This window comes from Canis lupus, chromosome 16, assembly GCF_048164855.1.
Source record: "Canis lupus baileyi chromosome 16, mCanLup2.hap1, whole genome shotgun sequence".
Lineage (NCBI taxonomy): Eukaryota > Metazoa > Chordata > Mammalia > Carnivora > Canidae > Canis > Canis lupus.
In genome coordinates this window covers 39,996,231-40,023,980 of record NC_132853.1, presented here as the reverse complement: position 1 = coordinate 40,023,980, position 27,750 = coordinate 39,996,231, and the positions used below count along the sequence as shown (strand labels likewise).

At 48.7% G+C, this 27,750-nt stretch overlaps 2 protein-coding genes across 2 annotated transcripts; both read left to right on the top strand.

Moving 5' to 3' along the window:
- Positions 1–64: 64 nt before the first annotated feature.
- Positions 65–3,009, top strand: KRT16 (keratin 16). The gene is made up of 8 exons (XM_072782232.1): positions 65–689; positions 1,153–1,235; positions 1,358–1,514; positions 1,608–1,769; positions 1,861–1,986; positions 2,287–2,507; positions 2,603–2,649; positions 2,754–3,009. The coding sequence occupies exons 1-8, from the start codon at positions 156–158 to the stop codon at positions 2,855–2,857; spliced, it is 1,434 nt and encodes a 477-aa protein (XP_072638333.1). The 5' UTR covers positions 65–155; the 3' UTR covers positions 2,858–3,009.
- Positions 3,010–22,969: 19,960 nt separating this feature from the next.
- Positions 22,970–27,378, top strand: KRT14 (keratin 14). The gene is made up of 8 exons (XM_072780513.1): positions 22,970–23,603; positions 24,837–24,919; positions 25,473–25,629; positions 25,781–25,942; positions 26,038–26,163; positions 26,255–26,475; positions 26,571–26,617; positions 27,122–27,378. The coding sequence occupies exons 1-8, from the start codon at positions 23,049–23,051 to the stop codon at positions 27,217–27,219; spliced, it is 1,449 nt and encodes a 482-aa protein (XP_072636614.1). The 5' UTR covers positions 22,970–23,048; the 3' UTR covers positions 27,220–27,378.
- The last annotated feature ends 372 nt before the right edge of the window (positions 27,379–27,750 follow it).

Genomic DNA, 27,750 nt, shown 5'->3' with positions numbered 1-27,750 from the left:
GCAAGTCAGCAGATGGGAGGCCCCGCCTGCCCTGGTGCATATAAAGGTTCCTGGGAGTTGAGCAGCCCCAGCATCCTCCCAGCCTTCCTGAGCACCTTTCTCTCCTCTCTGCTCGCTCGCTCACTCACTCACTCGCTCACCTCCTTCCCGGCACCATGACCTCCTGCAGCCGCCAGTTCACCTCCTCCAGCTCCATGAAGGGCTCCTGCGGCATCGGGGGCGGCTCCAGCCGCATGTCCTCTGTCCTGGCTGGAGGGGCCTGCCGGGCCCCCAGTGCCTACGGGGGCCTGTCGGTCTCCACCTCCCGCTACTCCTCCGGGGGGGCCTGCGGCCTGGGGGGCGGCTATGGCGGCGGCTTCAGCAGCAGCAGCAGCTTTGGTGGGGGCCTGGGTAGCGGCTTTGGTGGAGGATACGGTGGTGGCCTTGGTGCTGGCTTCGGTGCTGGCTTCGGTGCTGGCTTTGGTGCTGGATTTGGTGGTGGTGATGGCGGCCTCCTCTCTGGCAATGAGAAGATCACCATGCAGAACCTCAACGACCGCCTGGCCTCCTACCTGGACAAGGTGCGTGCCCTGGAGGAGGCCAACACTGAGCTGGAGGTGAAGATCCGCGACTGGTACCAGAGGCAGCGGCCCAGTGAGGCCAAGGACTACAGCCCCTACTTCAAGACCATTGAGGACCTGAGGAACAAGGTGTGTGGGCCAGGTGGGCGGCACTGGGGGGTGGAGCATGGAGAGGTCACGACTGCAGTGGCTCTTAGAGAACCACTTTCTAGCATCTTTATTTTACAAACAGGAAGATTGAGCCCACCTTGGGGAAGTGGCCAAAGGCAACTCAGAATTGGTGGCAGAGGGTCCCTTTTCAGCATCTAGGTTTCTGAGCTGGGACTGGAGCCCTGAGGCTCTTATTCCCTGCAAGTGTGCTTTGTACCCTCAGCTTCTCTCAGCCTGGGGTGGAGGATGGGGTGATAGGAGACTGGGGTGCGTCCCTCACATCTGGGTGGAAAAGACACCCAGGCTGGCTGGGGGAGCATAGGGCCTGACCTGCTAGCCAAGTGACCCTCCCATTTGGGGAGATACCTTTCTCCCCTCTCTGCTCTTCCCCCTTGAGCAGCTGTCTTGACTAACCAGGCCTGTCCTTCTACCCTCTCTGTAGATCATCACAGCCACCATCGAGAATGCTCAGCCCATTCTGCAGATTGACAATGCCAGGCTGGCAGCTGATGACTTTAGGACCAAGTGAGCAACTATGGTGGTGGGCTGAATGTGGCGTAAAGGGCGGGAGGCAAGCAGTGGGGTCGTTGGTCTTCCCTCAGAAGCCTCACAGATGGTACCTGATGCCTTGACTTCTGTCCTGCCAGGTATGAGCACGAGCTGACCCTGCGCCAGAGCGTGGAAGCCGACATCAACGGCCTGCGCCGGGTGCTGGACGAGCTGACCCTGTCCAGGACTGATTTGGAGATGCAGATCGAAGGCCTGAAGGAGGAGCTGGCTTACCTGAGGAAGAACCATGAGGAGGTGAGGTTGCTGCTGGCGTTGGCAGTGGGAAGCTGGTTCAGGGGCCAGGAAAAGGGTCCGCTGAGCTGACCACCTCCTGCCATCCCTTCCTAGGAGATGCTTGCTCTGCGGGGTCAGACTGGTGGGGACGTCAGCGTGGAGATGGACGCCGCCCCTGGCGTGGATCTGAGCCGCATCCTGAACGAGATGCGTGACCAGTACGAGCAGATGGCGGAGAAGAACCGCAGAGACGCGGAGGCCTGGTTCCTGAGCAAGGTGGGGCCCAGGTCCTCAGCCCTCCTGCAGGACTTCCCAGCTGGGGAGCAGCTCAGGAACGCCTCACACCTGCTCTTCTTTCCAATCGCAGACCGAGGAACTGAACAAAGAAGTGGTCTCTAATAGCGAATTGCTGCAGAGTGGCCGCAGTGAGGTGACTGAGCTCCGGAGGACGCTCCAGGGCCTGGAGATTGAACTGCAGTCCCAGCTCAGCATGGTACGAAGGACCCCACCCAGCCCCAGTCCCCAAGTCACCAGTAATGGCCACAGCCCTGTAACCCTGCTGCAATAAGTTCTGCCTCTCTTATCCCATAGCAGGATGGGAGGGATCATTATACCCATTACATAGACACAGAAATTAAGGCCCAGCACAGTAGAATAACTTTTTTCCACATTGTCTGGCTCATCAGTAGTCCAGCTGGGGTCAAAATCCATGTACCTCTCGGGAAAGATGCCCAGAGGTCTGAGGGGACAATAGCGACCACCTCTGTTGACTCTTTCTTTCTCCCACCCACAGAAAGCATCCCTGGAGAGCAGCCTGGAGGAGACCAAAGGCCGCTACTGCATGCAGCTGTCCCAGATCCAGGGGCTGATCGGCAACGTGGAGGAGCAGCTGGCCCAGCTGCGCTGTGAGATGGAACAGCAGAGCCAGGAGTACCAGGTGCTGCTGGATGTGAAGACAAGGCTGGAGCAGGAGATCGCCACCTACCGCCGCCTGCTGGAGGGCGAGGATGCCCAGTGCGTGCCCCCTCTTACCCTCCTGCCCCCACAGAACCTGCGGCCCCACCGTTGCTCCCAGCACATCTAACTGTTCTGCCTTTTCTCCCCCACAGCCTCTCCTCCCAGCAAGCATCCAGCCATTCCTATTCTTCCCACAATGGTAAGGCTCCTGAGGCTCTTCGGTGCCTCAGAGACCCCCAGCCCTCCCTCTGTGAGGCTTCTTAGCTCCAGAGCCCTTCTCATGCCCTCTCCTCTCTCCCACAGTCTTCTCCTCCTCCTCCTCATCCTCCTCTGGCCTCCAGACTCGGCCCATCCTCAAGGAGCAGGGCTCTTCCAGCTTCAGCCAGGGCCAGAGCTCCAAGCACTGAGCTGCCTGTTCCAGAGCCTCCTGCCCGCCTACCGGCCCCAACCTCCTGAAGGCCTGGGCCACGGCCCTGCTCTCCCAGCGCGGTTTCCAGCTGTCTCCCCTCCCCCTCCGCTGGTGGTGGGCTAATAAAGCTGACTTTCTGGTTGATGCAAACCTGTGCGATCTCTGTTTTTGAACTAGTGGGAGGGGGTTGAAGGTGTCTCCCAGGGACCCTCTGGGATGTCTCAGAAGCACTGGTAGGGTCTTCCTAGAAGAACCTTCTACTAGTGAGGGTGTGGGAGGTGGGACACAGGATGGGAAGGAGCTCCCTTGTGTCGACAACCACTCTGTGAGGAGGGTGTGGTCAGGCCTGTTTTGGAACAGAGACAACCCTGCCTTTCAGAGAGGTTAAGTAACTTGCATAAAGTCATGCAGATAGTAAGAGGTGTGACAATGGTTCACACTGGGTCTGTCTGGTTATGAAGACCATGACTTTTTTTTTTAATGCCACTCTCTCTTTTTAGGTATTTTAACCCTAAGACTCCAAGGCTTGAGCTCTTTACCCTTTGGCACCTTACACTTGCCCAAGTTCTGTGTTGGATGGTGGGAAAGAGAGCTTTCTGCCACGGGGATGGGCTCCATGGTTAGAACTGAAGTTTCTTCTCCAAACCTGCTCCTCATCACCCCTTAGTAGACCCTTCTTTCTCATCCCCCTTGGGCAGGGGACTGAGTACTGTGGAGTTCCCTAGGAAACATCTGTCTCTCATGTCCTCCTCTTTATCTCCACACAACCACCCCTGCATTCAAACTTGCTACCTCTCTCCCTACAACTGGGTACAGCCCCCTAGGTAGGCCTTTTGCTGTTCATTTCTCACATTTCTGCCTGATGGCCTTTCTAGCAATAATATGGTCAAGATCAAGAACAAGGACATCAATCAGGACTCCTCTGGTTAACTTTTCCATTTCTCCTCTGATGCTCAGCCCTCTGTCTCAACCTGCTTTGGTGCTTTCCCACCCTGCCCTCTTCTGCCCCCAAGAGCCAACCATCCTGTCCCACACCTCTCACTTGCTATGGGTGCCTTCTATATTAAAAAAAATTAATTAACAGAAGTTATTCATGTATCATATTCATGTATCAGCCTTTTTATGAAAAAGAGCTATCCCCAGGCTGTGTCACATGCCTCTCTTCCCATCTCCCATTTTCAGCTCTTAGCTGTTACTTTTGGCATTTGCCTTATTTCTAAATCATAGGCTTATACTACCATTTCTTAATTGTTTTTTTCAATTTTAGTTTTTTTTAAGATTTTATTATTTATTTTGGGAGAGAGAGAGAGAATTATGAGAGCGTCTTGGGGTGGAAGAGGTAGAGGGAGAGTGAGAGAGTGAATCTCAAACAGACTCCACACTGAGCCCAGAGCCCAATTCGGGGATTGATCCCATGATACTGGGATCATGACTTGAGCTGAAAACCAAGATGCTCAGCCATCAGAGCCACCCAGGTGTCCTTCTATTTTAATTTTTAATTGCTTGACTTCCTGCTGTGGAGGAGGGAGGGTCAGCTCTTTTTTACAGTATTACCCCTCCCTTCTTCTTCCTATCCTCTCAATGTATCCATATTTCACTAGTTACTTTTACATCATGACAATTTAACTATTCTTTATAGTCAAAAATATTTTATACTGTATTATATTTCTTGGGAATAAATATCTTTTTGAATTTGTTGAGGTTTTCTATGTACCTCTCCTAAATGTATTCCCTCGTTCAGTGCCAGAAGTATAGATCTCCTAAAATGTTAAATCACTGAGTATTCCATTAGTTTTATCTTCTTGAGAATATTTCTCTGGAGCCCATTGTCCTGCTCCAGCATGTTCTTGGTGCTATCTGTGCCACCTGTCATCCTGAATCTTCCTTTACTCTCCTCTTGGATATCCCTTCTTTCTGCATTGCTTCCATCTTTCTGGATCCCATGTCTCCCCTTTTCTTTTTCTTCTTTCTTCATTTTAGTGAAAAACATCCTCTGGCAGTTTCCTGAGACAGGATTCATAGACTTTTCATATCTGAAAACATCATTAGTCTACTCTCATTCTTGACTGATAGTTTGGCTGGGTATGCAATTCCAGGGTGCAAATAATTTTCCCTCAGCACTTTGAAGGTATTGTGTCACTATTTTCTGGCTTCCAGTTTTGCTACTGAGAAGTCTAATGTTGCTTTGATTCTAGACCTTTTATGCTATCTGATTCCCACCCCTTTCCCCAGAGCTTTTAGGCTCTTCTCTTTCTCTCTGCAGGCTGCAGTATCACTTGTCCTGCCTCAGTGTGGCTGTGTTGGCTCTGTTGGGCACTTGGCAGAATCTTTCAGTGTAGAAATTCATGTTCTTCAGAAAATTTCCAAGAAATTTTCTATTTATTTCCTCATTTCCTCCATTTTCTCTCTCTCTGGAACTCCTCTTTTTCCTATGTAGTTCATTCTATTTTTCATCTAACTTCTCTTTTTTTTGACGTCCTGAGATTTTCCTAAACTTTACCACTTAATCTTATTATTTAATTTTTTTTTATTTATGATAGGCACACACACAGAGAGAGAGAGGCAGAGACACAGGCAGAGGGAGAAGCAGGCTCCATGCACCGGGAGCCTGATGTGGGATTCGATCCCGGGTCTCCAGGATCGCGCCCTGGGCCAAAGGCAGGCGCCAAACCGCTGCACCACCCAGGGATCCCTTATTATTTAATTATTTAATTTTTAAAACATTTTCAGTACCCTATAGCTCCGGATACTTTTTTTTTTTAAGGCTTTATTTCAGTTTTCTCTTAGCTACCTTTTTCCTGGTTTGTCCTGTCTCTTTCCTTTATGCCAGAGGCTTCCCTCCAATGTCTGTGGTTCTTGGTCATCAGTTAATATTTAAGAGTAAGTCACTAAGAAGGTGATTGGAATGTGAGTGTGTGTGTACTGCAGGGGGACTTTTCCCTTGGTGAGGCTCACTATAGAATAATCTAGTGGAGAATATGCTGTTTTATTGGAGGATCTCAAATGTCAGTATCTGTAGGCATTTTCTCTTGGGTAGGGTCTTCCTCAAGAAAAACGCCTCTAATTTCCTGCTTGGCTTGCAAAAAGCTACCAGTTTTAGGAAGTTATGTGGGGGAAGGGGATGGAGTGGGTCTCAGTCTCAATTATCTGAGTTAAGTCAGTTTATTACCCCACACTTAGCTGTGCTTCATCCCTCAGGGTTTAGTCCCTCTGAGTAAATTCTCCAGAGTACCCCTCTAGTTTCTTCTGAGGTAAAGGAGGAGTGGTTGGCATCTGGCAGGATTGGGGTAGAAAGGAGCTCTGAAAATATCTCTGCTTTTTATACAGACATTTGACCCATTTATCCTTCTATTTCTATTCCACTTGCCCTCATTTTCAGAAGTACTTGGTGCCTCCTATTCCAGAGGCTTCCCAAGGTCCTGCTTGCTTCTGGCTTCTCCCTGGGAAATACCACAATTACTTTTTTGTTTGTTTTCTAAATTCCAAAATTTTGTTACTGTGATCCCTTCTCCTGTTCTCTTTGTCCAATACAGGTTTTATCTTACACTAATTTTAGGGGTGCTTATAGGGGTGGTGATAAATGACACATTTAACCTCCAGTGTCATATGAAGTCCCTACTTCACATGGCAAAATATTTTTCATCTTTCAAGGCTGTCAAGCCTGATTCATCACTCTGTAATGCATAATCATTGTTGGTTGTTCAGCAAACATGTCTCCTTTCTTATGGTCAACAATCCTGTCTTCTGGGCCATAAGTGAGCTTATGATTCAGATTGGACCCTAAATCCCAATACCCAAAGGCAACCACTAATAACATTTTGATGAGTTTCTTTCATATATATATTATAGGTCTATTTGTCTACCTACCCATCTGTCTATCTACAATGACACTATATCATTTTGTATTCAGTTTTTATTAATATTTTAAGAGAAGCATTTCTCTGTGTTATTAAAAGTGTTATACATTTCAATGCTGTTTCTACTGGTTTTTGTTGTTGCAAATTAAAATAATAAAGAAATAACATCTTTCTGCATAAAGCTTTTACAAATATTTTACATTATTTCCTTAGGGTTGATTCCCAGAAGTATAATTACTAGGTGAGAAGATAACAAATATTTTAAGGGTCTTGACTTGAAAAAAAAAAAGGGACTTGACTTGCACTGTCAAATTGATTTAAAGAAAAGTGGTACCAATTTACATATTTTGCCAGCCTATTTCAAAACTGCTCACCAACTTTGAGTACTATCTTTCAAAGATCTCTTTTATTAATTAATTCATCTGTCACTTTTAAAGCTGACCTTATGAAAGGACCCTCACACAGAGAGAGTCCTGGCCTGGGTTGCTAAAACCTCTTGGGCTGGAACACATGCTTATGAGTTGTTCAGTAACGAGTTGTCAGAGTAGAGGATGCAGAATGCCCTCTAACTAACAAAGTTGTCCATGCCCAAGTCTTCACGATGAGTATCACCCATCAGTGAATCTTCTGGAAGCTCCATGAGAAAGGCCTCCATTTGACAGATGGGGAAACTGAGGGCCCAACTAATTAAGGGGAAAAAAAATTTGTAAGGGTCTGGTATCTTAGCTAGTTATAAAACTACCTGAGCGCAGGAAGCGTGTTTCTGCCTTTCATTGTTGTATCCTGTGGAAACAAAACACAAACTCCTTTTTAAAAGATGATTATCAAGGCAGAAATGTGAGTTTCTGTTTCACTGGGGGAACTAGCTTTTCCATCTGGAAATGTCTTACTGCTTGGCTTCCCCAAGCTAAGATTCAAGTCCCAAATCAGACATCAACTTGCTCTTGTCTGGCCTTTCTAACTTCCTAAGATCTTGGCCCTGAGATGAGGAGGTTGAGTGCTACCGAATGTTCCTTGTAGCTTTATTTTGAACACACCCTTAGATTCTTTATGCTTGAGTTAGTGTCAAAGTTTGTGAAATATTGTTTTAGATAATTGCATAAAGAGCTAAAACAATGGCTGGAGTGAGAATTAATGATAGCCCATAAAGTGTATCTGCTGATGTAAATAAATGAGTAGTAAGCTCATCAGGTTTTGCCTTCTTTGGGCCCATTGTTTCTGAAGGCTATAAAAAACATGGTGTCACTCCTAGTGTCTGAGATAAGCCATTTCTTATGTTTGCCTTCCCACCTCTGAGGCTTGTTGTTTAAGACCTTCTGACAGCTCCCTGAGACATCAACACAAATGAAGCTTTTTGTTTTGCTGGTCTGTGCAACCCTCAGACAGCACCCAGTGCATTTGGTATACTCAGTAAGGATTTGTGGAATCAGGCCTTGGGTCTGGGGTAGAGACCTTACCTCCTTCAGGTTTCCATGGAATCTTCTCAGAAACAAGCTTGCTTTCTTTCTTTCTTTCTTTCTTTCTTTCTTTCTTTCTTTCTTCTTTCTTCTTTCTTTCTTTTTTATTTCTGGTTTTATTTATTTGAGAGAGAGCATGTGAATGAGCAGGGAGGAGCAGCTGAGGATGCAGGGCTCGATCCCAGGACTCTGAGATCATGACCTGAGCAGAAGGCAGATGCTTAACCCACTGAGCAACCCAGCCATCCCAGAAGCAAATTTCTTGAGGATAGACTTCTCTGGATTCCATGTGCCCCTTGGCAGGTTGGCACGAGGCAGCCACCATGGTAGGTGTTGATGAGCTGCATGGAAGAGAAAGCGTCTTCCTGAGTCGTTGAAGGATGGGAGCTTGATCTTGCAAAAGCTGATACACTGAGACAGGAGAGTGCTTTATATGGCCCTTCCTCTGATGTGTTCTGTGCCCACTGTCATGGGTGGATGGAGCTCTGCATCTCCCTTTCCCCAACAGTCCAGGACCCCTGCAGGGCTTTGAGCAGGTCAAGGGGTGTTAAAGTAAAGATGTCAGCTATTTAGAAAAGAGAGTCCATTTCTGACTTAACTCCCTGTGAACACATTGCTGGAGTCTGGGGTCCCTTTCTGTCCTACAACTGATTATATTGTTACACATAAAACTGGTAGCTTTTATTTGGCATATGAATCATGTGACAATGTAAACAGAAATATAAAAAACAAACACATTCATCCATGGTTCTGTCCCTAGAATTTTTCTTCTCTTAGGCTCCTTTCTGGCTTCATTATGTGTGAGTACATGTCAAAGATGATTTTCAAATGATCAAAGGGCTTTATTATTAAGTGAATAAACTGATAGAAATAAGAGACCAGTGTAAAAGGACATAAGTGCAAGAATATCTGTTATTGCGTTATTTACAGTGACCAAAAAGGGAAAACAAAGTGATTACTCATTGGTAGTATGTAGCTGAGTAAATAAGGATCCACTCATACAATGGAATGTTAAGCAGCCACCACAATCCATAAATTGGAGCTATGTCAGCTGGCAAGATGAGATTCTTCAGGGTATTGGGGAAAGGGAAATAAATGCACGATACAGAACAGCACAGGTAGTATATTGATCTCACGTGTATGAATAAATAAATGAGGAAAATATCAGTTCAGAAAAAAAAACATAGAAAATTTGGTAAATTAATTTTACTGGCAGTTATATTGAGTTGAAAAATGGTGCTTGGCCCACTGGTTAGGTCAAAATTATTGAACTAATTGTTTTTTTTTTTTTTTTTTTAATTTTTTTTTTTAATTTTTATTTATTTATGATAGTCACAGAGAGAGAGAGAGGCAGAGACACAGGCAGAGGGAGAAGCAGGCTCCATGCACCGGGAGCCCGACGTGGGATTCGATCCCGGGTCTCCAGGATCGCGCCCTGGGCCAAAGGCAGGCGCCAAACCGCTGCGCCACCCAGGGATCCCGAACTAATTGTTTATAGAGACATAGTTTCACTAAGCTTTACTGTCCCCTATTTATGTAAATGCATATGTGTACATATATATACAAGCACCAAAAATATGAAAAGGTATATATGTTTTTTTTTTTTGAAAAGGTACATATGTTATTAACATGGGTTACCTTGGGGGTAGAATGGGAGGCCAAGGGGGTGTAGGGGATAGTAGAGGGAAAGAAGAGATACAAGAAAATAGGAAAGCAAAAAAAGACTGTACCCACTTTCATTTTTTTTGTATATTTTTTTATTGGAGTTTGATTTGCCAACATACAGTATAACACCCAGTGCTCATCCTGTCAAGTGCCCCCCTCAGTGCCTGTCACCCAGTCACCCTGTCCCCCCCACTCACCTTCCTTAAACCACCCCTTGTTTGTTTCCCAGAGATAGGAGTCTCTCATGTTCTGTCTCCCTCTCTGATATTTCCCACTCATTTATCTTCTTTCCCCTTTATTCCCTTTCACTATTTTCTATATTCCCCAAATGAATGAGACCATTTAATGTTTGTCCTTCTCTGACTGATTTACTTCACTCAGCATAATAAACTCCAGTTCCATCCACGTCAAAGCAAATGGTGGGTTTTGTTGTTTCTAATGGCTGAGTAATAGTCCATTGTATACATAGACCACATCTTCTTTACCCATTCATCTGTCGATGGACACCGAGGCTCCTTCCACAGTTTGGCTATTGTGGACATTGCTGCTATAAACGTTGTGTACCCACTTTCATATATAACGATAGAATTGTGTCTGTGCATATATGAACAAAGAAAATAAATAAAAAATTTAAAGACCATAAAATCAGTTCATTTTTTGAATCCCACATCAACTTCCTAGTTAAAAACATGGGTGCCTGGCTGACTCAGTCAGAAGAGCCTGCAACTTTTGATCTTGGCGTTGTGAGTTCAGGCCCCACATTCAGTGTAGAGATTACTTAAAATAAATAAACTTAAAAAAAAAAGAACTAAAAAACCTATATTGCACACACCAATATCCTGGACTGTCAGTTTTATATTACCACGTAATAGATTCTTTTTTCCTTTTTTACCATTTTAATAATTTTTAAGTGTTGAGTTCTGTAGTGTTAAATATATTCACAAAATTATACAACAGATCTAAGCTCTATACTCTCTATATCCCAATTCCCTTTTCTCCCTTGCCCCAGCCCTTGCTAATAAACTTTCTACTTTGTTTCTATGCTTCTGCCTACTTTAGGTACTTGAAGAGTGGAGTCACACAATATTAATCCTTTTCATGACTGCCTTATTTAACATAATGTAATGTCCTTAGAGTTCATCTGTGTTGTAGCATGTGATACTATCTAATAGACTTTATTTATTTATTTTTAAAGATTTATCTATTTATTCATGAGAGAGAGAGAGAGAGAGAGAGGCAGAGACATAGGCAGAGGGAGAAGCAGGCTCCATGCCGGGAGCCCGATGCGGGACTCGATCCCAGGACTCCAGGACCGTATCTTGGGCCAAAGGCAGGTGCTAAACTGCGAGCCACCCAGGGATCCCCATCCAATAGACTTTAAATTAACTTTTAATTTAGATAAAAATATGACTACATAAATCAAAAGTGATAACCAAAAGGGGGGAAAAACCCTAAAGTTAAATTGTAGTCCCTTGCAGAAGGTAATGTGGAATAGTGAAATGAGGCAAGAGGTCAACCAGGGGTTGAACCTGGAGTATGGTCCCTTCATCCCTGAATTTCGGCTCCTTCTTCTGTGAATTTAGGGTATTAGTATCTACCTGAAGAGGACCAGTTATTACCTTTGATTCTTGTGGCTAGGATGGGAGCAGGCAGTTGTGTCCTGTCTCCTAAGGATGAGTGGGATCAAATGTCTCCTTCCTGCCCACTTTCTGCTAAGACTCCTTGTTATGTCCCTGCACCATACTCATCTCATTTTACAGGTGGCGAGACTGAGACTCAGGGAGGCTGAGCGACCTGCTTAAGGGTGCATGACTAGTAGGTAAGCTATCAGAATTGGTAGGTACACTTTCAGGTAAGTTGCTACCTCTATGTTGATCTTTCAGATGAGCAGATTCCTGGCCTCACTGGACTTGATCAAGGTTGCAGAGAGGGCGAGTTCCTGCGAGAGTGAAGTGAACTCAGCCTTCATCGACTAAGAGGTTACTCTGGGCTAGGAGTTGTGTTGGACTTAGGGTGGGTGGTGCCTATGGTGGCCAACTTCTTCTTTGTCAGCCCCTCTCCGACCCCTCCTCCTCCCCCCCTAGGTGATGGTAGGGTATTTACAGAGTGGAAATAGTAAATGTTACAAATCAGGCCCATATTTGTTGTGTTTTATTGATTGTCTAGACTTGAGAAAAACTAGACTTATGATTTAAAGAAAAATTGTTAAAAATAATGACGATTAATCTTAAAAGTGTGTCGTGTCTCTAGCTGTTGCATAGTTAATAGCAAAAACTATAAGAAAGTAAGCTTTCTGTATTTTATTTTATTTTATTTTATTTTTTGCTTTCTGTATTTCAAATCTGCAATCTGGTTCAGCAAAGCAGACACTTGTTTCAATGATGAATGGCTCAAGTTAGGGCATATGTCTGTGCTGCTTCTCTTTTTTTTTTTATTTATTTATGATAGTCACAGAGAGAGAGGCAGAGACACAGGCAGAGGGAGAAGCAGGCTCCATGCACCGGGAGCCCGACGTGGGATTCGATCCCGGGTCTCCAGGATCGTGCCCTGGGCCAAAGGCAGGCGCTAAACCACTGCACCACCCAGGGATCCCTGTGCTGCTTCTCTTTGATCTTCCTCTCAACATAAACAAAAATTTCAACTAGTATTCATGTCAGAACTATACTTGCTTGTCGATTGCCACTACAGGTTGCAAGAGGTGGCAAAAATCAATGAAAGCATTCTATGGAGATCTATGGAATTTACAATAAAGAATACTCTTCTTATTTGTAAGTTAAGTGCTATATATCTTTTATATTAGTACAATTTATAGTATTTGTTATATTATTATAATGTCTGTAAGATAATATATTTTATATATTAGTAAAATATATTCTATACAACATATATATTTCCCCTCTTGGGTGCCTTGGTTTGGGTTCCAGAAGCAGACCCTTTTTTTTTAAAAATAAATTAATTTTTTATTGGAGTTCAATTTACCAACATACAGAATAACACCCAGTGCTCATCCCGTCAAGTGCCCCCCTCAGTGCCTGTCACCCATTCATCCCCACCCCCCGCCTTCCTCCCCTTCCACCACCCCTAGTTCGTTTCCCTGAGTTAGGAGTCTTTTTCTTCTCCCTTCCCTTATATTCCCTTTCACCAGAAGCAGACCCTTAAACAAAAACTCAAGTGCAAGAAGTACCCTTGGATGGAGTCTCATGAAACATCATTAGGGAATGGGTAGGTGAGATGGGGAAAGGGAGGAAGCTAATAAGGGATGTATGATCAAACAAGTGAACACTGTGAACCACTGTAGTCTAATTCTTAGGGACACTGAAAAATAAGAACCTCAGAGTTCCTCCCAGAGGACAAGGGAGTTGAGGTATTTACCCTCATCCTGATAGGTTGAGGGAGCTCTCAGGCAGGGGAGTGGTGTTAACTCTCCAGCACTACAGCCTGCCCTGTGCACAGGCACGATGGGCTCTGATGGCCAGAGAAGGTCCAGGTCTCTGGTGCTGACAGTTGGAAGTCTGGCCAGTAAGTGCCCAGGAGAAGTGGCTGGAGATTGGTGCTTACAGGTGGCATGCTGTGATGCTGCCAGTGTTAGAGAACCTGGCTTTATGGAGCACCTCAGTACCTTTGAGACACCTCCATATTCAGTGGCAGCTGGGAGGTGCCTGGCTCTTGGGGAATGAGGCTCAATGGAGCTTCCCTACCTTTAGTTCTCTATGTCTATGAGTTGGACACAGTAACACCTTCCCCAGGGGGCTTCATAAGATTAAATGAGAGTATCACTATCAGTATTCAGGGTCTAGCATAGTGTCTGACAGAGCAAGACTCAGTGAATAGAAACCTCTTTGCATCCTTCAGAATCTCTGAAGAAAGATCCTTCTCAGCTCTCAGAAGTTAGAAGACATTTGTGTCTCTGGACAGGCAGACAGGCCTCCTTGTTAGTGAAGTTTCATATCCATTATGTTTTCCTTTTTGTCTTGGCTGCTGGGAAACCCAGACAGATGTCAGGTATAGGCAGCCTCTCCCTTTTTTTTTTTTTTTTAAAGATTTTATTTATTTACTCATGAGACACACACACACACAGAGGCAGAGACACAGGCAGAGGCAGAGGAAGAAGCAGGCTCCATGCAGGGAGCCCGATATGGGACTCGATCCTGGGTCTCTAGGATCACACCCTGGGCTGAAGGCGGATGCTTAACTGCTGAGCCACCTGGGCATCCCAGACAGCCTCTTCCGTATAGTTTGGTGGTGGACACACATGGGGTAGCTGCTTCACTTGTAAAGATTGGAGCCACGTCTGTGTCTTCCTTCTTCTAATACCAGATCTCTTTTCCTTGGTCATGGATAGAGGACTAGTATGCCTGCTGGGTTGGTCATGTAAGATTCTAGCCACTATCCGTATCAGTCCTCCCTGAGATTTGTCAAATTTGAGCTGATCCTCTCAGGCCTTGAGACTGAAGGGTGAGTGCAGGGCTGCCTCAGCTATGGCTGCAGCCTCATGGGGGTGGCTGGTCTGTGCAGGTGAAGTCAGGAGGCAGATCAAGGCAGGTGTGTGTGTGTGTATGCGTGTGTTTCTGTGCATGTGTTGGGGCAGGAGGGGAGAGTGGGAGAGAACAATGAGTCAATGAATTGCCTCTTTTTGAAACGAATTCAAGTTACTTCTATTGCTTGCAATCAAAACATGTTTATCAGTATACCTTATTACCTAATTTTGATTTGTCTTTGGCCCTTGCTGGATATTTTCAGTTTTATTATACATGTGTGTTTTGTCATAAGCTGATCCAGCTCTCTGTTTTGGAAATGAGTGACATAGAAATAGTGTGTGTACGTGTGTGTGCGCGTGCGTGTGGGCACTCAGATGTCGCCCCCATTGCACCAATAGCCAGGGCTGGGAGGAGAAGAACCAGGCCTTGGGTGATGCTGAGTGGCTAATGGGGCTTCCCTGACCTTGAGACCTCATTGGAATACCTGAACTGCTCCTTCCTTGTCCCCTTCTCTCCCAGTCCCTCTTCAGAATGTGGGCCTCACAGGAGCTCCCATGCCTTCTCCCCTCACACCCAAACCATCCTGCTGACTCTTCCCCAACAGGGCTTCCGGGCCTGCCCATTCCCATCCGCTCCACCCTAGCTGGGCCCTCACAGACTCAGCAGCTCATCATCTGTGTCTGCTGGCCTCAGCAGCTCTCCTGAGGCCTCCCTCCTCCTGCCACTCCACTGTCCAGCACTATCCTAGACCCCTCTTTGTTCTTTGACTCTTGTTGCCTGAGTTTTGACACTGTTCTCCATTTGAGCTTACCCCCTACCCCCATTGGTCAAGCTCTAGGGCTTACTTTAAGAGAACTTTTTGCCAAACATGTTCTCTGTGCCAAGTACCATGTTGGCCACTTGCCATGAATAATCTGGTCCTCTCAATAGTCCTGTGACATGGGAACTGCTATGTCCATTTGATAGGAAATAGGCTGGGGGAGCTGCAGTGACTTGTCCAAGGTCACATGGCTGGTCAATGGGGGAGCTCAGCCTGGAACCCTGATCTGACTGATTTGGGAGGCCCTGGGCCTTCCCCAGTCCCATGTGATGGCTCAGTCTGGGGGAGGGCAGGACGGCACTGAGAATGCCACCTGACTTCTGTCTGCTGGAGGTCCGTTTCTTTCTACTTGAGAGGCTGGAACTGCAAGGGGACCACTTTCTTTTCCCTTCCCTGCCCATATTTCAGGACTCCTGACGCAGCCATTCCAGCTCAGGTGCTGACTTTCCTCTCGACTCACCGCTGGCACTGGAGTTCCCACAGCCACGCCCCTGCCTGGGAATGCCCTCTCCCCACTCCACCCATGCAGGGCTCTTCTTTCTTTCAAAACCTGAGTCAAAGGCACCCTTTCCAAGAAGTCTTCTATGTACTACCCACCCCACCTGGTGGCTCCTCAGCTCTGGGCTCCCCTCAGACAGTAGAGAAAGTTCTACACCCATTTACCCTCCCCCATCAGGTTGGACATCCCCAAGGACAAGGGCTGTGTCTCCCCCATCAGGCTGGAGCAATTACAGTAAATTGAATGCCAAGCACCTACTATGTGAGAGATACTTTGTGACCCTCTCAGGCAGTAAGGTAAGCTCTCCTGAGAGGTGGGACACATCACAGAGGCTGTGGGAAGGTTGAGAAGGGGAAAGCCAGGTGATCCAAAGTGATGGGGTAGGGCTTCCTGGCAGAGGAGAGGTCTGAGCCATCCCCGTCCCTTACTTGGATAATGGCAAGGCAACATCTTCCTGGTTTTCCCTTTTCCCAAAGTATGTTCAACATGGAGGCCAGAGGGCCTTTGTGAAACACACCTAACAATGTCACTCCCTTGTGTAGAAGCTTTGTCCCCCTAGTGTTGTTACGATAAGGTCTATGATCCTCAACTCCACGTGTATCCCCAGCCGCTGTTCTCAGTTTTGTCAGGCAGTGCAGCTGTGTACAGCAGCAACTCTTAGATACTGCACTTTCCTCAGTTGCATGCCACTGAGTCTTTGCTCAGGTGAGCAAATGGAATGTCCTCCCTCACTTCCTTTCTTGCTCAGTATCTATTCATTGTCAAGGTTCAGCTAAGTTGAGAACTCCCATAGGATGCTTGCCCACCCTGGGATGGGTGAGATGACTGCCTTTCCTGTTTTCCATCCATCCTTTGCACACGTTTCCACCCACCATCTATCCACCTTCCATTCTTCTATTTCCATCCATTTTCCTTCCTTTCAACCTTCCATCCATCCATCTGCCCAACTACCGGCCCATCCATCCATCCATCCATCCACCCATCCACTTATCCATCCATCCATCCATCCATCCCATGCATCCTTTCACATTTCCTTACTATCTTCTTATTCCCCCTCTTCTCCTTCCCTCCCACTCTTCTCCTTCCCTTTAGTTCATCTTTCATCTACTTTCTGCCACACATATTTTAAATCTGTGTGTTGAACTAAAGCTTGGCCTTAAATAACATGAAGAATTTAGGCAGGAAGAGAGGAGAGAAGTGGCAATTCAGGCAGAGGCTGGAGAATGGGTGGGGACATAGTGGTTGGTGACGGGACTGGAATGTTGGGAGTGAAGCTCAGTTTTCAGTGGGCATTATGGGTAATTGGCTAGAAAAGGTAAGTCTTACTTTGCCGAAATAGATAGCAAATAGATGGCTAGTGAACCTGTCTGTTGCTGGACTTTGGCTACCTAATTTCATGTTCTTAACAACCTAAATTGTGATTCTGGGGTATAGGCACAGCTCTTTTCACCCTACATATTCTCAACCTGCCTACCTCAGATTTCTGGGAGGCACTTGTTAAACAATTTGCACTTGCAAATCAATCCCTGCTGTGGGACTTTGGACATGACCCTTTCCCTCTTGGGGCTTCAGTGTTCCTATCTGTAAAGTTAGGAGTCTGGTTTAAATGATCCCTGAGACCCTTTTTGGCTCTGAGTTTCAGGGATCTTTTATCAGAAGGGGACATGTCATTGAAAAGTGAAGCTCAGAGCCAGGCAGAGCTGGGACTGAATCCTGGCTGAATGGCTTTCTCTCTGTGGACCTTGGGAATTACCTCAACCTCTGAGCCTCCTGCATCTATAATGTGGAACAGTCAATTTCTGTCCTGTTGTCTTTAGCAGCTGGCAGGTACAGACAAGGCCATGGACACTGAAACACTTGGCTTGGCCCATCTGTTGTGTCAGTGCGGCTCTCACAAGGACAAGGCCCAGATGGGCAGGCTGGCCTGGGAAACAAGTGGGTGGCAGACCTTTCTAGGGGAATGGGGACTCAGGGCCTCGGGGAGGTGCCCCAGGCTCCCAGTAGCCTCCTGTGTCTGCAATCCTACCTGTCAGCCTGCTCACTGTCCCCATGCTAGCTCAGCCTTTCTGGAGGCAGAAATTGAGCTCCAGGTCAGCTCAGGCTCCAGTATGTCATTACTAGAAGTGACAGCCCTCAGCTCTAGGAGACATTACCCTTGCTATAGGCAGACAGATGGCTGGGACATGGTGGGGAAAGGGATGGGCCAAGTGAAAGGGGTGGACAGGGAAGGGTGTGGAGGGACAGGGAAGGAAGGGCAAGGGATACAGAACTCTGATAAGAGGAGAGAAGAAGCCTAGCCCATGGCAGAGGTCTGAAAATCACTAAGAGGGCTCTAACTAGGCAATTCTATGACTTTCTCTGGACCTCAGACTTCCTACCAGTGATATGAGGAAGACTGTGACTGTTGCCTTCTTTCCTCCAGGTTGGTGGGGGTCTAAGAAAAGACTCTGGACATCAATGATTACAGAAATAGTTGGTATGTCTTTTTCTTTTTAAGATTTTATTTATTTATTCATGAGAGATGCAGAGAGAGAGGCAGAGATGTGGGCAGAGGGAGAAGCAGGTTCCATGCAGAGTGTGATGTGGGACTCGATCCTAGGACCCCTGGATCACGATCTGAGTCAAAGGCAGACTCTCAACCACTGAGCCACCCAGGCACCCCAGTTGGTATGTCTTTAAGGACAGTGGCCTGGGAGCGTCTTAGGGTACAGAGAAGATTTGAGGAGGCCCAGTCTGGGTTTAGGGCTGGAAGAGAGAGGAAATAAGAGTTCTTTCTTGGGCCTGGACTCCCTTCCCCAAAGTGTTTCCTAAAAGCCACAATTCTTTGAGGAGTCCAAGGCAAATGACACTCTCAAGCTCACTGGGTATCAAGTGCTCTTTGCCACTGCTAATGGATGCAGAATTAGTGCCAAAAAAAAAAAAAAAAGTTGAAGAGAAACAGTATGGTTGCACAGTCTCAAACTATCCTTTTCAAGGTATTTATTAATTTCAATGGGAAAAATAGTAATGCTACAATGGAGAAATCCACAAACAGTACCTTGGCCAATGGACAGCAATAAGACCCATTCCATATACGTCTACTATACCTGAGATGATGCACTGGACAAGGACACATAATTTCTGTGGTTTTCTTGCCACAATCTGATGATGAGAAAAATATGAGGAAAACCCAAACTGAGGGATATTCTACAAAATAGCTGACTAAGCCTCTTCCAAACTGTCAAGGTCATGAAAGAAAAGGATGGACTAAGGAGCTGTCACAGGCAGGGAGAGACCAAGCTGACCTGACAACCAATGAAATATGGGATCCCACAACAGAAAGGGACATTAAGGTCAATGTTAATTTATTTGTTTTGATAATTGAACAATGGTTATGTACCATGACCATAATGGGGAAGCTGGGTGAAAGTTGCACATGAATTCTCTGTACTATTTTCGCAACTTTTTCTATGATTTCAGAAGAAAAATTTAAAAACAAAAATAAAAAAGGGCTCTCTCCCAGAGCAATTTTCTATGTATAAAGGGCCCAGAGAAATTGGGTGGTGGGAAGTGTGGCCCGGACTCCTGAGAATTCTGTCTCTCTGCTGCCCCATCCCCTAGTACCTTTCTTCGTGGAGCTACCAGCTGCCCCTAGAAGCCTTCCAGACTGGCCCTGCCCACATCTTGTTACAGTCATGCCTCCACCAACTGTTCACCACCTCCCCCCCTGCAATGTGGATAGCTCCTGGTCTGTCACACGTGTTGTGGGTTGAACAGTATCTCCTGCAAAGTCACGTCCACTGGAACCTTGGAATTTGTGACCTTATTTAGAAATAGGGTCTCTGTAGATGTCATTATGGTGAGAATTGAGATCACACTGGGTTAGGGTGAGCGCTGAACCCAATGAGTGTCCTTAAAAGAGGCAGAAAAGGACACACAGAGAGAAAGACTGAGACATAAAGGGCCATGTGAAGATGGGGAGGCAGAGTTTAGAGTTTTGTTGCCACAGACCAAGGAATTCAGGGAGCCACCAGAAGCTGGAAGAGATAAGTAAGCGCTGTCCCCTAGAGCCTTCAGAGGGAGTGTGGCCCTGACGACACCTTGATTTTGGGCTTCTGACCTCCAGAACAGTGAGAGAATATACTTCTATTGTTTTAACCCACAACATTTGTGGTGATTTGTTACGGCAGTCCCAGTAAACTAATACATATGGATTGCACTTTTTGTTGTTGTTGTTGTTTTTTAAAGATTTTATTTATTTATTCATGAAAGACAGAGAGAGGGATCCCTGGGTGGCGCAGCAGTTTAGCGCCTGCCTTTGGCCCAGGGTGCGATCCTGGAGGCCCGGGATTGAATCCCACGTTGGGCTCCCGGTGCATGGAGCCTGCTTCTCCCTCTGCCTGTGTCTCTGCCTCTCTCTCTCTCTCTGTGACTATCATAAATAAATAAAAATTAAAAAAAAAAAGAAAGACAGAGAGAGAGAGAGAGAGAGAGAATGGAGAGAGAGGGAGAGGCAGAGACACAGGGAGGGAGGGAGAAACAGGCTCCCTGCAGGGAGCCCGACCTGGGAATCGATCTGGGTCTCCAGGATCATGTCCTGGACTGAAGGTGGCGCTAACCCGCTGAGCCAGCCGGACTGCCTGGATTGCACTTTTCTTAAGTTTGTCCGCATCTTAAGTAATTTTGATGTGTGTCCTCTTTCTCCTTGCAGGCTGCGGGCTTCCTAAGGGCAGAGACTGTCTCTTTTATTATACTGGGCTCTGGGGACAGGGGCAGGGCCTCTCTCCTTGGACTGGGATGCCACAAGGTCCCCTCCTTCTTTAGGAACCCATCCCCTGGTGCCCAGCCCATCCTCAGAACACAATGCAGGCTCTGTGGGGGGCTGCCTGGCTCTGCTGCCTCACCTGTTTGCATTGGCATTGGTCACCTCCTGCAGGCTGGCAGGGAGACTTACCAACCACAAGAGACACCGCCCTAGGCTCCTCTTTTCCCCTCTCCTTCTTGGGGCAGCTGGACTGAAGGTTAGGTACTGGGGTCCACATAAAGCCTTCTAGGAGTCCAGGGCCCAGCAGACAAGCATCAGCCCATTAATCCCTACTGCCCTCGAAAGCTACTTCTCCTCACAATGTTGTGAGCACCAGACTAGACCATTTGTGCCTGGTTCTATATCTGTAAGGATTAGTCTCAGGATCTGGGCCAGAGTTCTAATCCTGAGTGCTGGCAGGAGGGGGTTGGGGGGGGATCAGACTTATATCCCATGTTGGGGTTCCAGGGTCTGTAGGGGTGAAGAAAAGTACCCAGGCAAAGTTCTCTTCTTAGATTGTGTGTATGAGTTCATATGTCATTGGTTCCCTACCCTCTTTACTTTTAGTTTTTCCTTGGAGGCTGTCAAGGAAGAAGCCTCTTTTGGGTTCCACTGAATCAGGGTAGAGGGTAGAAGAGGAGAGCTTTTCCTGTGTCCTGTGCTCTAGGGATTTTATCCATGGTTTCCTGCAATGGAGGGAGATAGGGGGGTGGGCAGCACAGAGAAAGCTGGTGTTGGGCTCTGTCCCCTCTCCTGCTCCCCAGGTCCCTGATGCTGCATTTTTCTCTGGTAAGTGCCCCCTCTGCCCCACCCAACAGCAAAATGCCTCCTAACACATGCATCTGTCCCTCAGCCAAAATCCCTGCTACCTCTCACTGGGGAAGTTGTAGGGCTGGGCCGGGGTGGGGGAGCATCCTCTGGAAGGAGATTAGAGTGTCTGTCAGGGGCGGGTGGGGCAAGGTGGGGCCCTTACTTACTCACATCCTTGAGAGTCCTTGGGCGGCAGATTTGGGGAGCCCACAGCCTCCAGTGTCTGTCTCAGCATTGTCTCCCAAGCTCCTAAGCCCTGGTGAGGGGGTGCTTTCTGGTGTCTGCTTTGGTGGCAGTCGGGGTTGGGGGAGAAGGAGGTTTTGCTTCCTTTGTGGAAGCAGTTGATCCTAGGAAGAGCGTTGGAGCCTCCAGCGGGGGCTGTTGGGGCCTGTCTGGGGAGATGGGACGCGTCAGACAGCCCCAGACACGACTGCATTCCTCCCAACATGCCTGCTGGGGTCTGTAGAGCTGAGGGGCTGGCTGGCGGGTGGGCGGGGTGTGGCTGGAGGGGGTGTGGCTTTGGAGGTTGTCTGGGAGACGTGGGGCAGCTGAGGGCCCCGATATACAAATATCCAAGGCAGAGCCAAGTGGACCCCTGGAAATGTCCCCTGAACCTCAATGTTTCAGGAGTCAGGATCCCCCCTCAAGTCCACTCCCAGTGTCTGCATCCCCCCCGAAATGCCCTGGGCCAGCTCATAAGGGTGCCTGGGCCAGCTCTTCCACTGCAGAGAGACACCTGGGGCTAGAAGGAAAAAGGCCTTCCTGTCCTGTTCCAGGGGTGTTGCTCCACCGTCTTTGGGCCCAGACTAGCATACAATGCTAACCAGACTTTGCGCCACACTTGGCTTACAAAACCCTTTCGCGTATACTACCACTTTAGATTCTCAGAGCTGACTCTGCATTAGGCAGGGCAGATGATATTTATCCCCACTTTACAGATGAGTAAACTGAGGCAGCATAGGGTTACATAGCAGAGCCAGGATGCCATCTGACTCGGCTTTTTCACCACGGCTCTGGCTGTGCCTGTGATGCCACCTGCTCTTGGCCACCTGCTCTTGGCCACCCAATGCCACGGGCCCACCCACAGGTGTGTGGAAGATCTCGGACGCTGTGCCCAGGGCTGGGGAAAGCTGCCTGGATTTCCCTTTAATGGGGGTGTCAGGGTGGAAGCCTGAGCCACCTGACTGGCGGGGCATGTTTCAGGGATGTGACAGGCTTCTCAGCACAGCCTAAGAGGTCAGATCTGAGAGACCCCCGAGAGCTGCTGGTCTCTTTATAGATGATCTTGCTGAGGGGGCATCCCTGTGCCTCATGTAACCTTGCCACGCTGGCATTTCTGCAGCCAGGTACCACCTGGAGTGATGGGCTTCCTCTAGGTGGATGTCAAAGGCCCACCTCGTTAATGGGAAACTGACAGGTCACCAGGTTTACGGGGCAGAGGCCCTCCTCGCTGCCACCTGGCCGAGCCTAGCATGCAGGCTCCTGATGGCTGTGGCTCCCAGGGCCAGATGGGAAAGTGTAGCCTGCAGGCCCACACCTCCTATGTGAATCACGCCTGGCGGGACAAGAAACCAAAAACACCCCAAACAATGAGTTTCCAGTAAAATATGACAGACGTGATGAGGCGGGGGAGGGGAGGGATCTGACAGGGAGTTGGCACTGGCCTGTAAGTGATGAAAGCCAAGGGGAATGGAAAGTGCCAGTCCCGCCCCCTACTCAGGAGTATAAAGCACCCACATCCTATTCCAACTTACCTGAGCACCTTTCTCTCCTCTGCTCGCTCGCTCACTCACTCACTCGCTCACCTCCTTCCCGGCACCATGACCTCCTGCAGCCGCCAGTTCACCTCCTCCAGCTCCATGAAGGGCTCCTGCGGCATCGGGGGCGGCTCCAGCCGCATGTCCTCTGTCCTGGCTGGAGGGGCCTGCCGGGCCCCCAGTGCCTACGGGGGCCTGTCGGTCTCCACCTCCCGCTACTCCTCCGGGGGGGCCTGCGGCCTGGGGGGCGGCTATGGCGGCGGCTTCAGCAGCAGCAGCAGCTTTGGTGGGGGCCTGGGTAGCGGCTTTGGTGGAGGATACGGTGGTGGCCTTGGTGCTGGCTTCGGGGGTGGCCTTGGTGCTGGCTTCGGGGGTGGCCTTGGTGCTGGCTTTGGGGGTGGCTTCGGTGGTGGTGACGGGCTCCTGGTGGGCAGCGAGAAGGTGACCATGCAGAACCTCAACGACCGCCTGGCCTCCTACCTGGACAAGGTGCGTGCCCTGGAGGAGGCCAACACCGACCTGGAGGTGAAGATCCGTGACTGGTACCAGAGGCAGCGGCCCGCTGAGACCAAGGACTACAGCCCCTACTTCAAGACCATCGAGGACCTGAGGAACAAGGTGTGTGGATTGGGCAGTAGGACTTGCCATTCCAGCTACTTCACTCCGGAGCAAGAAATGCCTCAGGCCGCTGGCATCTTTATATTCCTAGACAGGGCAGATTCCAACCCAGATCCCTTCTGCTCCAGACACGTCCGGGAGGGCTGGTGGGTCCCCGGCCTCGCTCATGCCCTTCTGGGCTCCAGACCTCAGACCATGTGAGACTAGGGATTCCTACCTTTACATTTCATGGAGGAAGAAGTCAAAGCTTTGAGAGGTGCTGTGACCTGCTCAAGGCCACACAGCAAATCAATGGCAGCGCTGAGGCTAGAACCTTGTGCCCACTTGCTCATACAGGAGGCAGCTACCTGTTCCCCAGCACAGGGGAGGAGCAAGGCTGTAACGGGAGCAGACTAGACACTCAAACCACTCATTAGCTCATTAGTCTGGGCTGTGGTAGCTGCCGCCCATGAGCCCCGGCACTGGCCCCTCCCCACAGCCAGGGGGTTCGCAAAAACCCCAGAGACAATCAGTGGCGATCCACTTTACACGCCCTGTGCAGGAGGGAGACTGGGGGACTTGTGTCACCTGATTCCAGCCCCACCCTCACCCCCTGCTCCAACCTTACCCTGGGATTCCCCCTACACACACACACTGATCCTGCTTTTCTTGGTGTCTGGTTCTGATGCCTCTTGTGGATTAGGTAAATTAGATGATGAAGGAGGTGAACTCCAGCCAATCCAGGATTCGATCTTTGTTCTTCTTCTGTCTCTTCTTCTATCATCTCCTGTGCTGGCTTGGGTCTCCTCTTTTGGGAAAGCCCCACCTGAGATCCCATGCTCTTGTGGGCTTGGAAAGGAATGGGTGAAGACTGGCAGGGCTGGCTTGTGCCTAAAGAGGAAAATTCAGACCAGGGAGGGAGTCTTGAGAACCTTAGGTCACCCCTCTACTCTGTAGGTAGGGAAACTGAGGCCCTGCAGTTCATCAGTGGTAGAACCAGGACCCACAACTCCAGGGCTTTGGGTTCCAAGGCCAGGGCTCTTTCTATCCATTTTCCTGACCAGGAGTCAGCAAAGCCCTGGGTCAAAGCTGGACTACTGAAATTTGTCCTTTAGACTGTTGTGGCAAAGGCTTTTGGGAGAAGGGGGGACTCAGGTGAGAGCAGGAAAGCAAAGGCCTGATGTACACAGGCTGCAGTAAAGTCAGGCTAGTGATGTCCATTTGTCTGATGACCTGCATCCTTTCCACTTGCAGATCCTCACGGCCACTGTGGACAATGCTAACGTCCTCCTGCAGATTGACAATGCCCGTCTGGCTGCTGACGACTTCCGTACCAAGTGAGTTTGCAGTGTTGTTTCAGGATGTCCAATCCCCCCAGGGTGGGGCATTTTTGGGTTCCCTAACAGAGCTGATAAGTTGCCAGGACGGCCACGTGAAAACCCCTTGAGGTGCTTGTAAAAATACAAGGTTCTTGGGCCCCACCCTTGGAGTTCTGATTCAGTTATTTTTAACAGGCTGCCTGAGTGATTCTGATCCACAGCCAGGTTTGGGTGCCATTGCTTTAGGGAGAGGTGTTCCCTACTTCCCCACCTGCCCTCGAAGTGCAGGAGGCAGTCACATTTGGAAGCCTGTGTGCTATTGGTTGTGAGACCAGAAGCATCTCCCCTCCCTTAATTCTACAGCATGAGGAATTGCCTTATTCCCTGGCCCCAGGAATGTTCAGATCTGAGCTATCAATGGGTGCTGTGTTCAACCATGTTATTTTCAAGACTGACTCCCTAAACCACTCACAGGGTGCTGGCTATGGGAAGAAGCAGCAGGGGGCAGAGAACAAAGCCTTCAATGTGGCCAGGATGGGTGTCTCATTCTTTTTCTCTTGGGTCATTCCAGGTACGAGACCGAGCTGAACCTGCGCATGAGCGTGGAGGCCGACACAAATGGCCTGCGCCGGGTGCTGGATGAGCTGACTCTGTCCAGAGCTGACCTGGAGATGCAGATTGAGACCCTGAAGGAGGAGTTGGCCTACTTGAAGAAGAACCACGAGGAGGTGAGAGCTGGCATAGAAGATGAGCTGGGAGGAAGGGATGGAATTGAGCTGGGGGAGGGCAATGCTCAGGCCAGGAACACCTCTGACTTGGGAACCCCAACTGGCCTCCAGAGTGAGGCTCGTGACTGTGGATTGTGCTTTGGTTGTGCAGGAAATGAACGCTCTGAGAGGCCAGGTGGGCGGAGATGTCAACGTGGAGATGGACGCCGCCCCTGGTGTGGACCTGAGCCGCATCCTGAACGAGATGCGCGACCAGTACGAGAAGATGGCAGAGAAGAACCGCAAGGATGCCGAAGACTGGTTCTTCAGCAAGGTGGGTATCATCCTGGGTGGAAGGGACCCAGGAGACCCACTTTCCAGGAACTTCTGCTGTGAATGTTTTTTTTTCTTTTCTTTTCTTTTCTGCAGACAGAGGAGCTGAACCGCGAGGTGGCCACCAACAGCGAGCTGGTACAAAGTGGCAAGAGCGAGATTTCCGAGCTCCGGCGCACTGTGCAGAACCTGGAGATCGAGCTGCAGTCCCAGCTCAGCATGGTAGGGGAACTGCTAGGCTTGCATTGGACTCAGGACTAGGAGGGAGGGAGTGACTACCCTCACTGATCCCTGATCTTTCCCTCCCTCACAGAAAGCATCATTGGAGAACAGCCTGGAGGAGACCAAAGGCCGCTACTGCATGCAGCTGGCCCAGATCCAGGACCTGATTGGCAACGTGGAGGAGCAGCTGGCCCAGCTACGCTGCGAGATGGAGCAGCAGAACCAGGAATACAAGATCCTGCTGGACGTGAAGACAAGGCTGGAGCAGGAGATCGCCACCTACCGCCGCCTGCTGGAGGGCGAGGATGCCCAGTGAGTGCACTGCCCTCTAACCCAGTCCTGCCCCCTCACTATTCACCTGTTCTACCCTATATGTCTAATGATCTTGCCCTTTTCTGTCTTCATAGCCTCTCATCCTCCCAGTTCTCCTCTGGCTCTCAGTCCTCCAGAGATGGTAAGACCTTCCTCCTCCTCAAGCCTGAACTCATCATCACCTCCTGTCTCCCAGCAGGTCTAAGGAGGTGGCTTTTTGAGGGGTTGAGCTAGAGTTTTCTCATCCAGGATTCCTTATAAACCTTCTTGAGTAGATGAAGCCATTTTTCTAAATCTTCCTTAGCATTAGGAGCTAGTGGCTTCCACTTTTTACTTCTGTCACCTGGTACCCCACAGTTTAGGTGGTCAGCACCACGGACAGGGCCCCACGCACCATTTCCTGTGAATACCAGTCCACTTGGGTTGATCTGGACAGAACCAGTCTGGTCTGAGTTCTTAGGAGCCCAGTCTGAGGACACAGACTCTGTCCCTGACCTTAGGGAACTCTAGTCTGAAAAAAATGTCTTGATGGTATCAGTGCTGGGATAAGAGCAGTGAGTGAAGTGATAATCAGGGGAGAGAGCAGCAGGGAGATAGTTCACTGCCTATCCACTGTTGGTAACACCCTCTCTCTCCTTTTCCCCAGTGACCTCCTCCAGTCGCCAGATCCGCACCAAGGTCATGGATGTGCACGATGGCAAGGTGGTGTCCACCCACGAGCAGGTTCTTCGCACCAAGAACTGAGGCTGCTCGGCGTTGCTCAGGCCTAGGAGGCTCCCCTATGTGGAACAGATCTCACTGAGGAATCCCCTCTCTTGCCCCCCAAGCACTCCACACTTGAGTCCTGCCTCATCCTTGTCCCCTCCTGGCAATCAATAAAGCTTTATTATCTCAGTTGCACAACTCCCGCCTCTGCCTGGTCATTGTTAGGAGTGGGGGTGGGGAGAGAGCGGGGGAAGTATCTCTTTGGAGCTTGTCAAAACACCTGGCTGTGGCCTCTGGGATTGGGAGAAAGGGCTGGAGGCGGACTGGGCTCAGGTCCTGGGATACATTCCAAACATACTGATAGATGTGTGTCCTAGGTCATTTGTAGTGTCTCCAAGGGCATGGAGGAACATTCATTCACTCACTCACTCACTCACTTGTTCACGTACTCATTTATTCATTAGTTTATTTATTCACTTGCCAATATTATTGAGTGCCTGTGGCAGGTTAAAGATTTTTTTTAAAAGATTTTTTTTATTTATTTATTTATTTATTTATTTATTTATTTAT

Excerpts from the sequence above, each read along its gene's own strand:
- KRT16 (XM_072782232.1), top strand. The coding sequence starts at position 156 with ATGACCTCCTGCAGCCGCCAGTTCACCTCCTCCAGCTCCATGAAGGGC. Across the intron at positions 690-1,152 it reads TTGAGGACCTGAGGAACAAG|ATCATCACAGCCACCATCGA; the intron begins GTGTGTGGGCCA and ends CCCTCTCTGTAG. Across the intron at positions 1,236-1,357 it reads GCTGATGACTTTAGGACCAA|GTATGAGCACGAGCTGACCC; the intron begins GTGAGCAACTAT and ends CTGTCCTGCCAG.
- KRT14 (XM_072780513.1), top strand. The coding sequence starts at position 23,049 with ATGACCTCCTGCAGCCGCCAGTTCACCTCCTCCAGCTCCATGAAGGGC. Across the intron at positions 23,604-24,836 it reads TCGAGGACCTGAGGAACAAG|ATCCTCACGGCCACTGTGGA; the intron begins GTGTGTGGATTG and ends TTCCACTTGCAG. Across the intron at positions 26,476-26,570 it reads CTGGAGGGCGAGGATGCCCA|CCTCTCATCCTCCCAGTTCT; the intron begins GTGAGTGCACTG and ends CTGTCTTCATAG.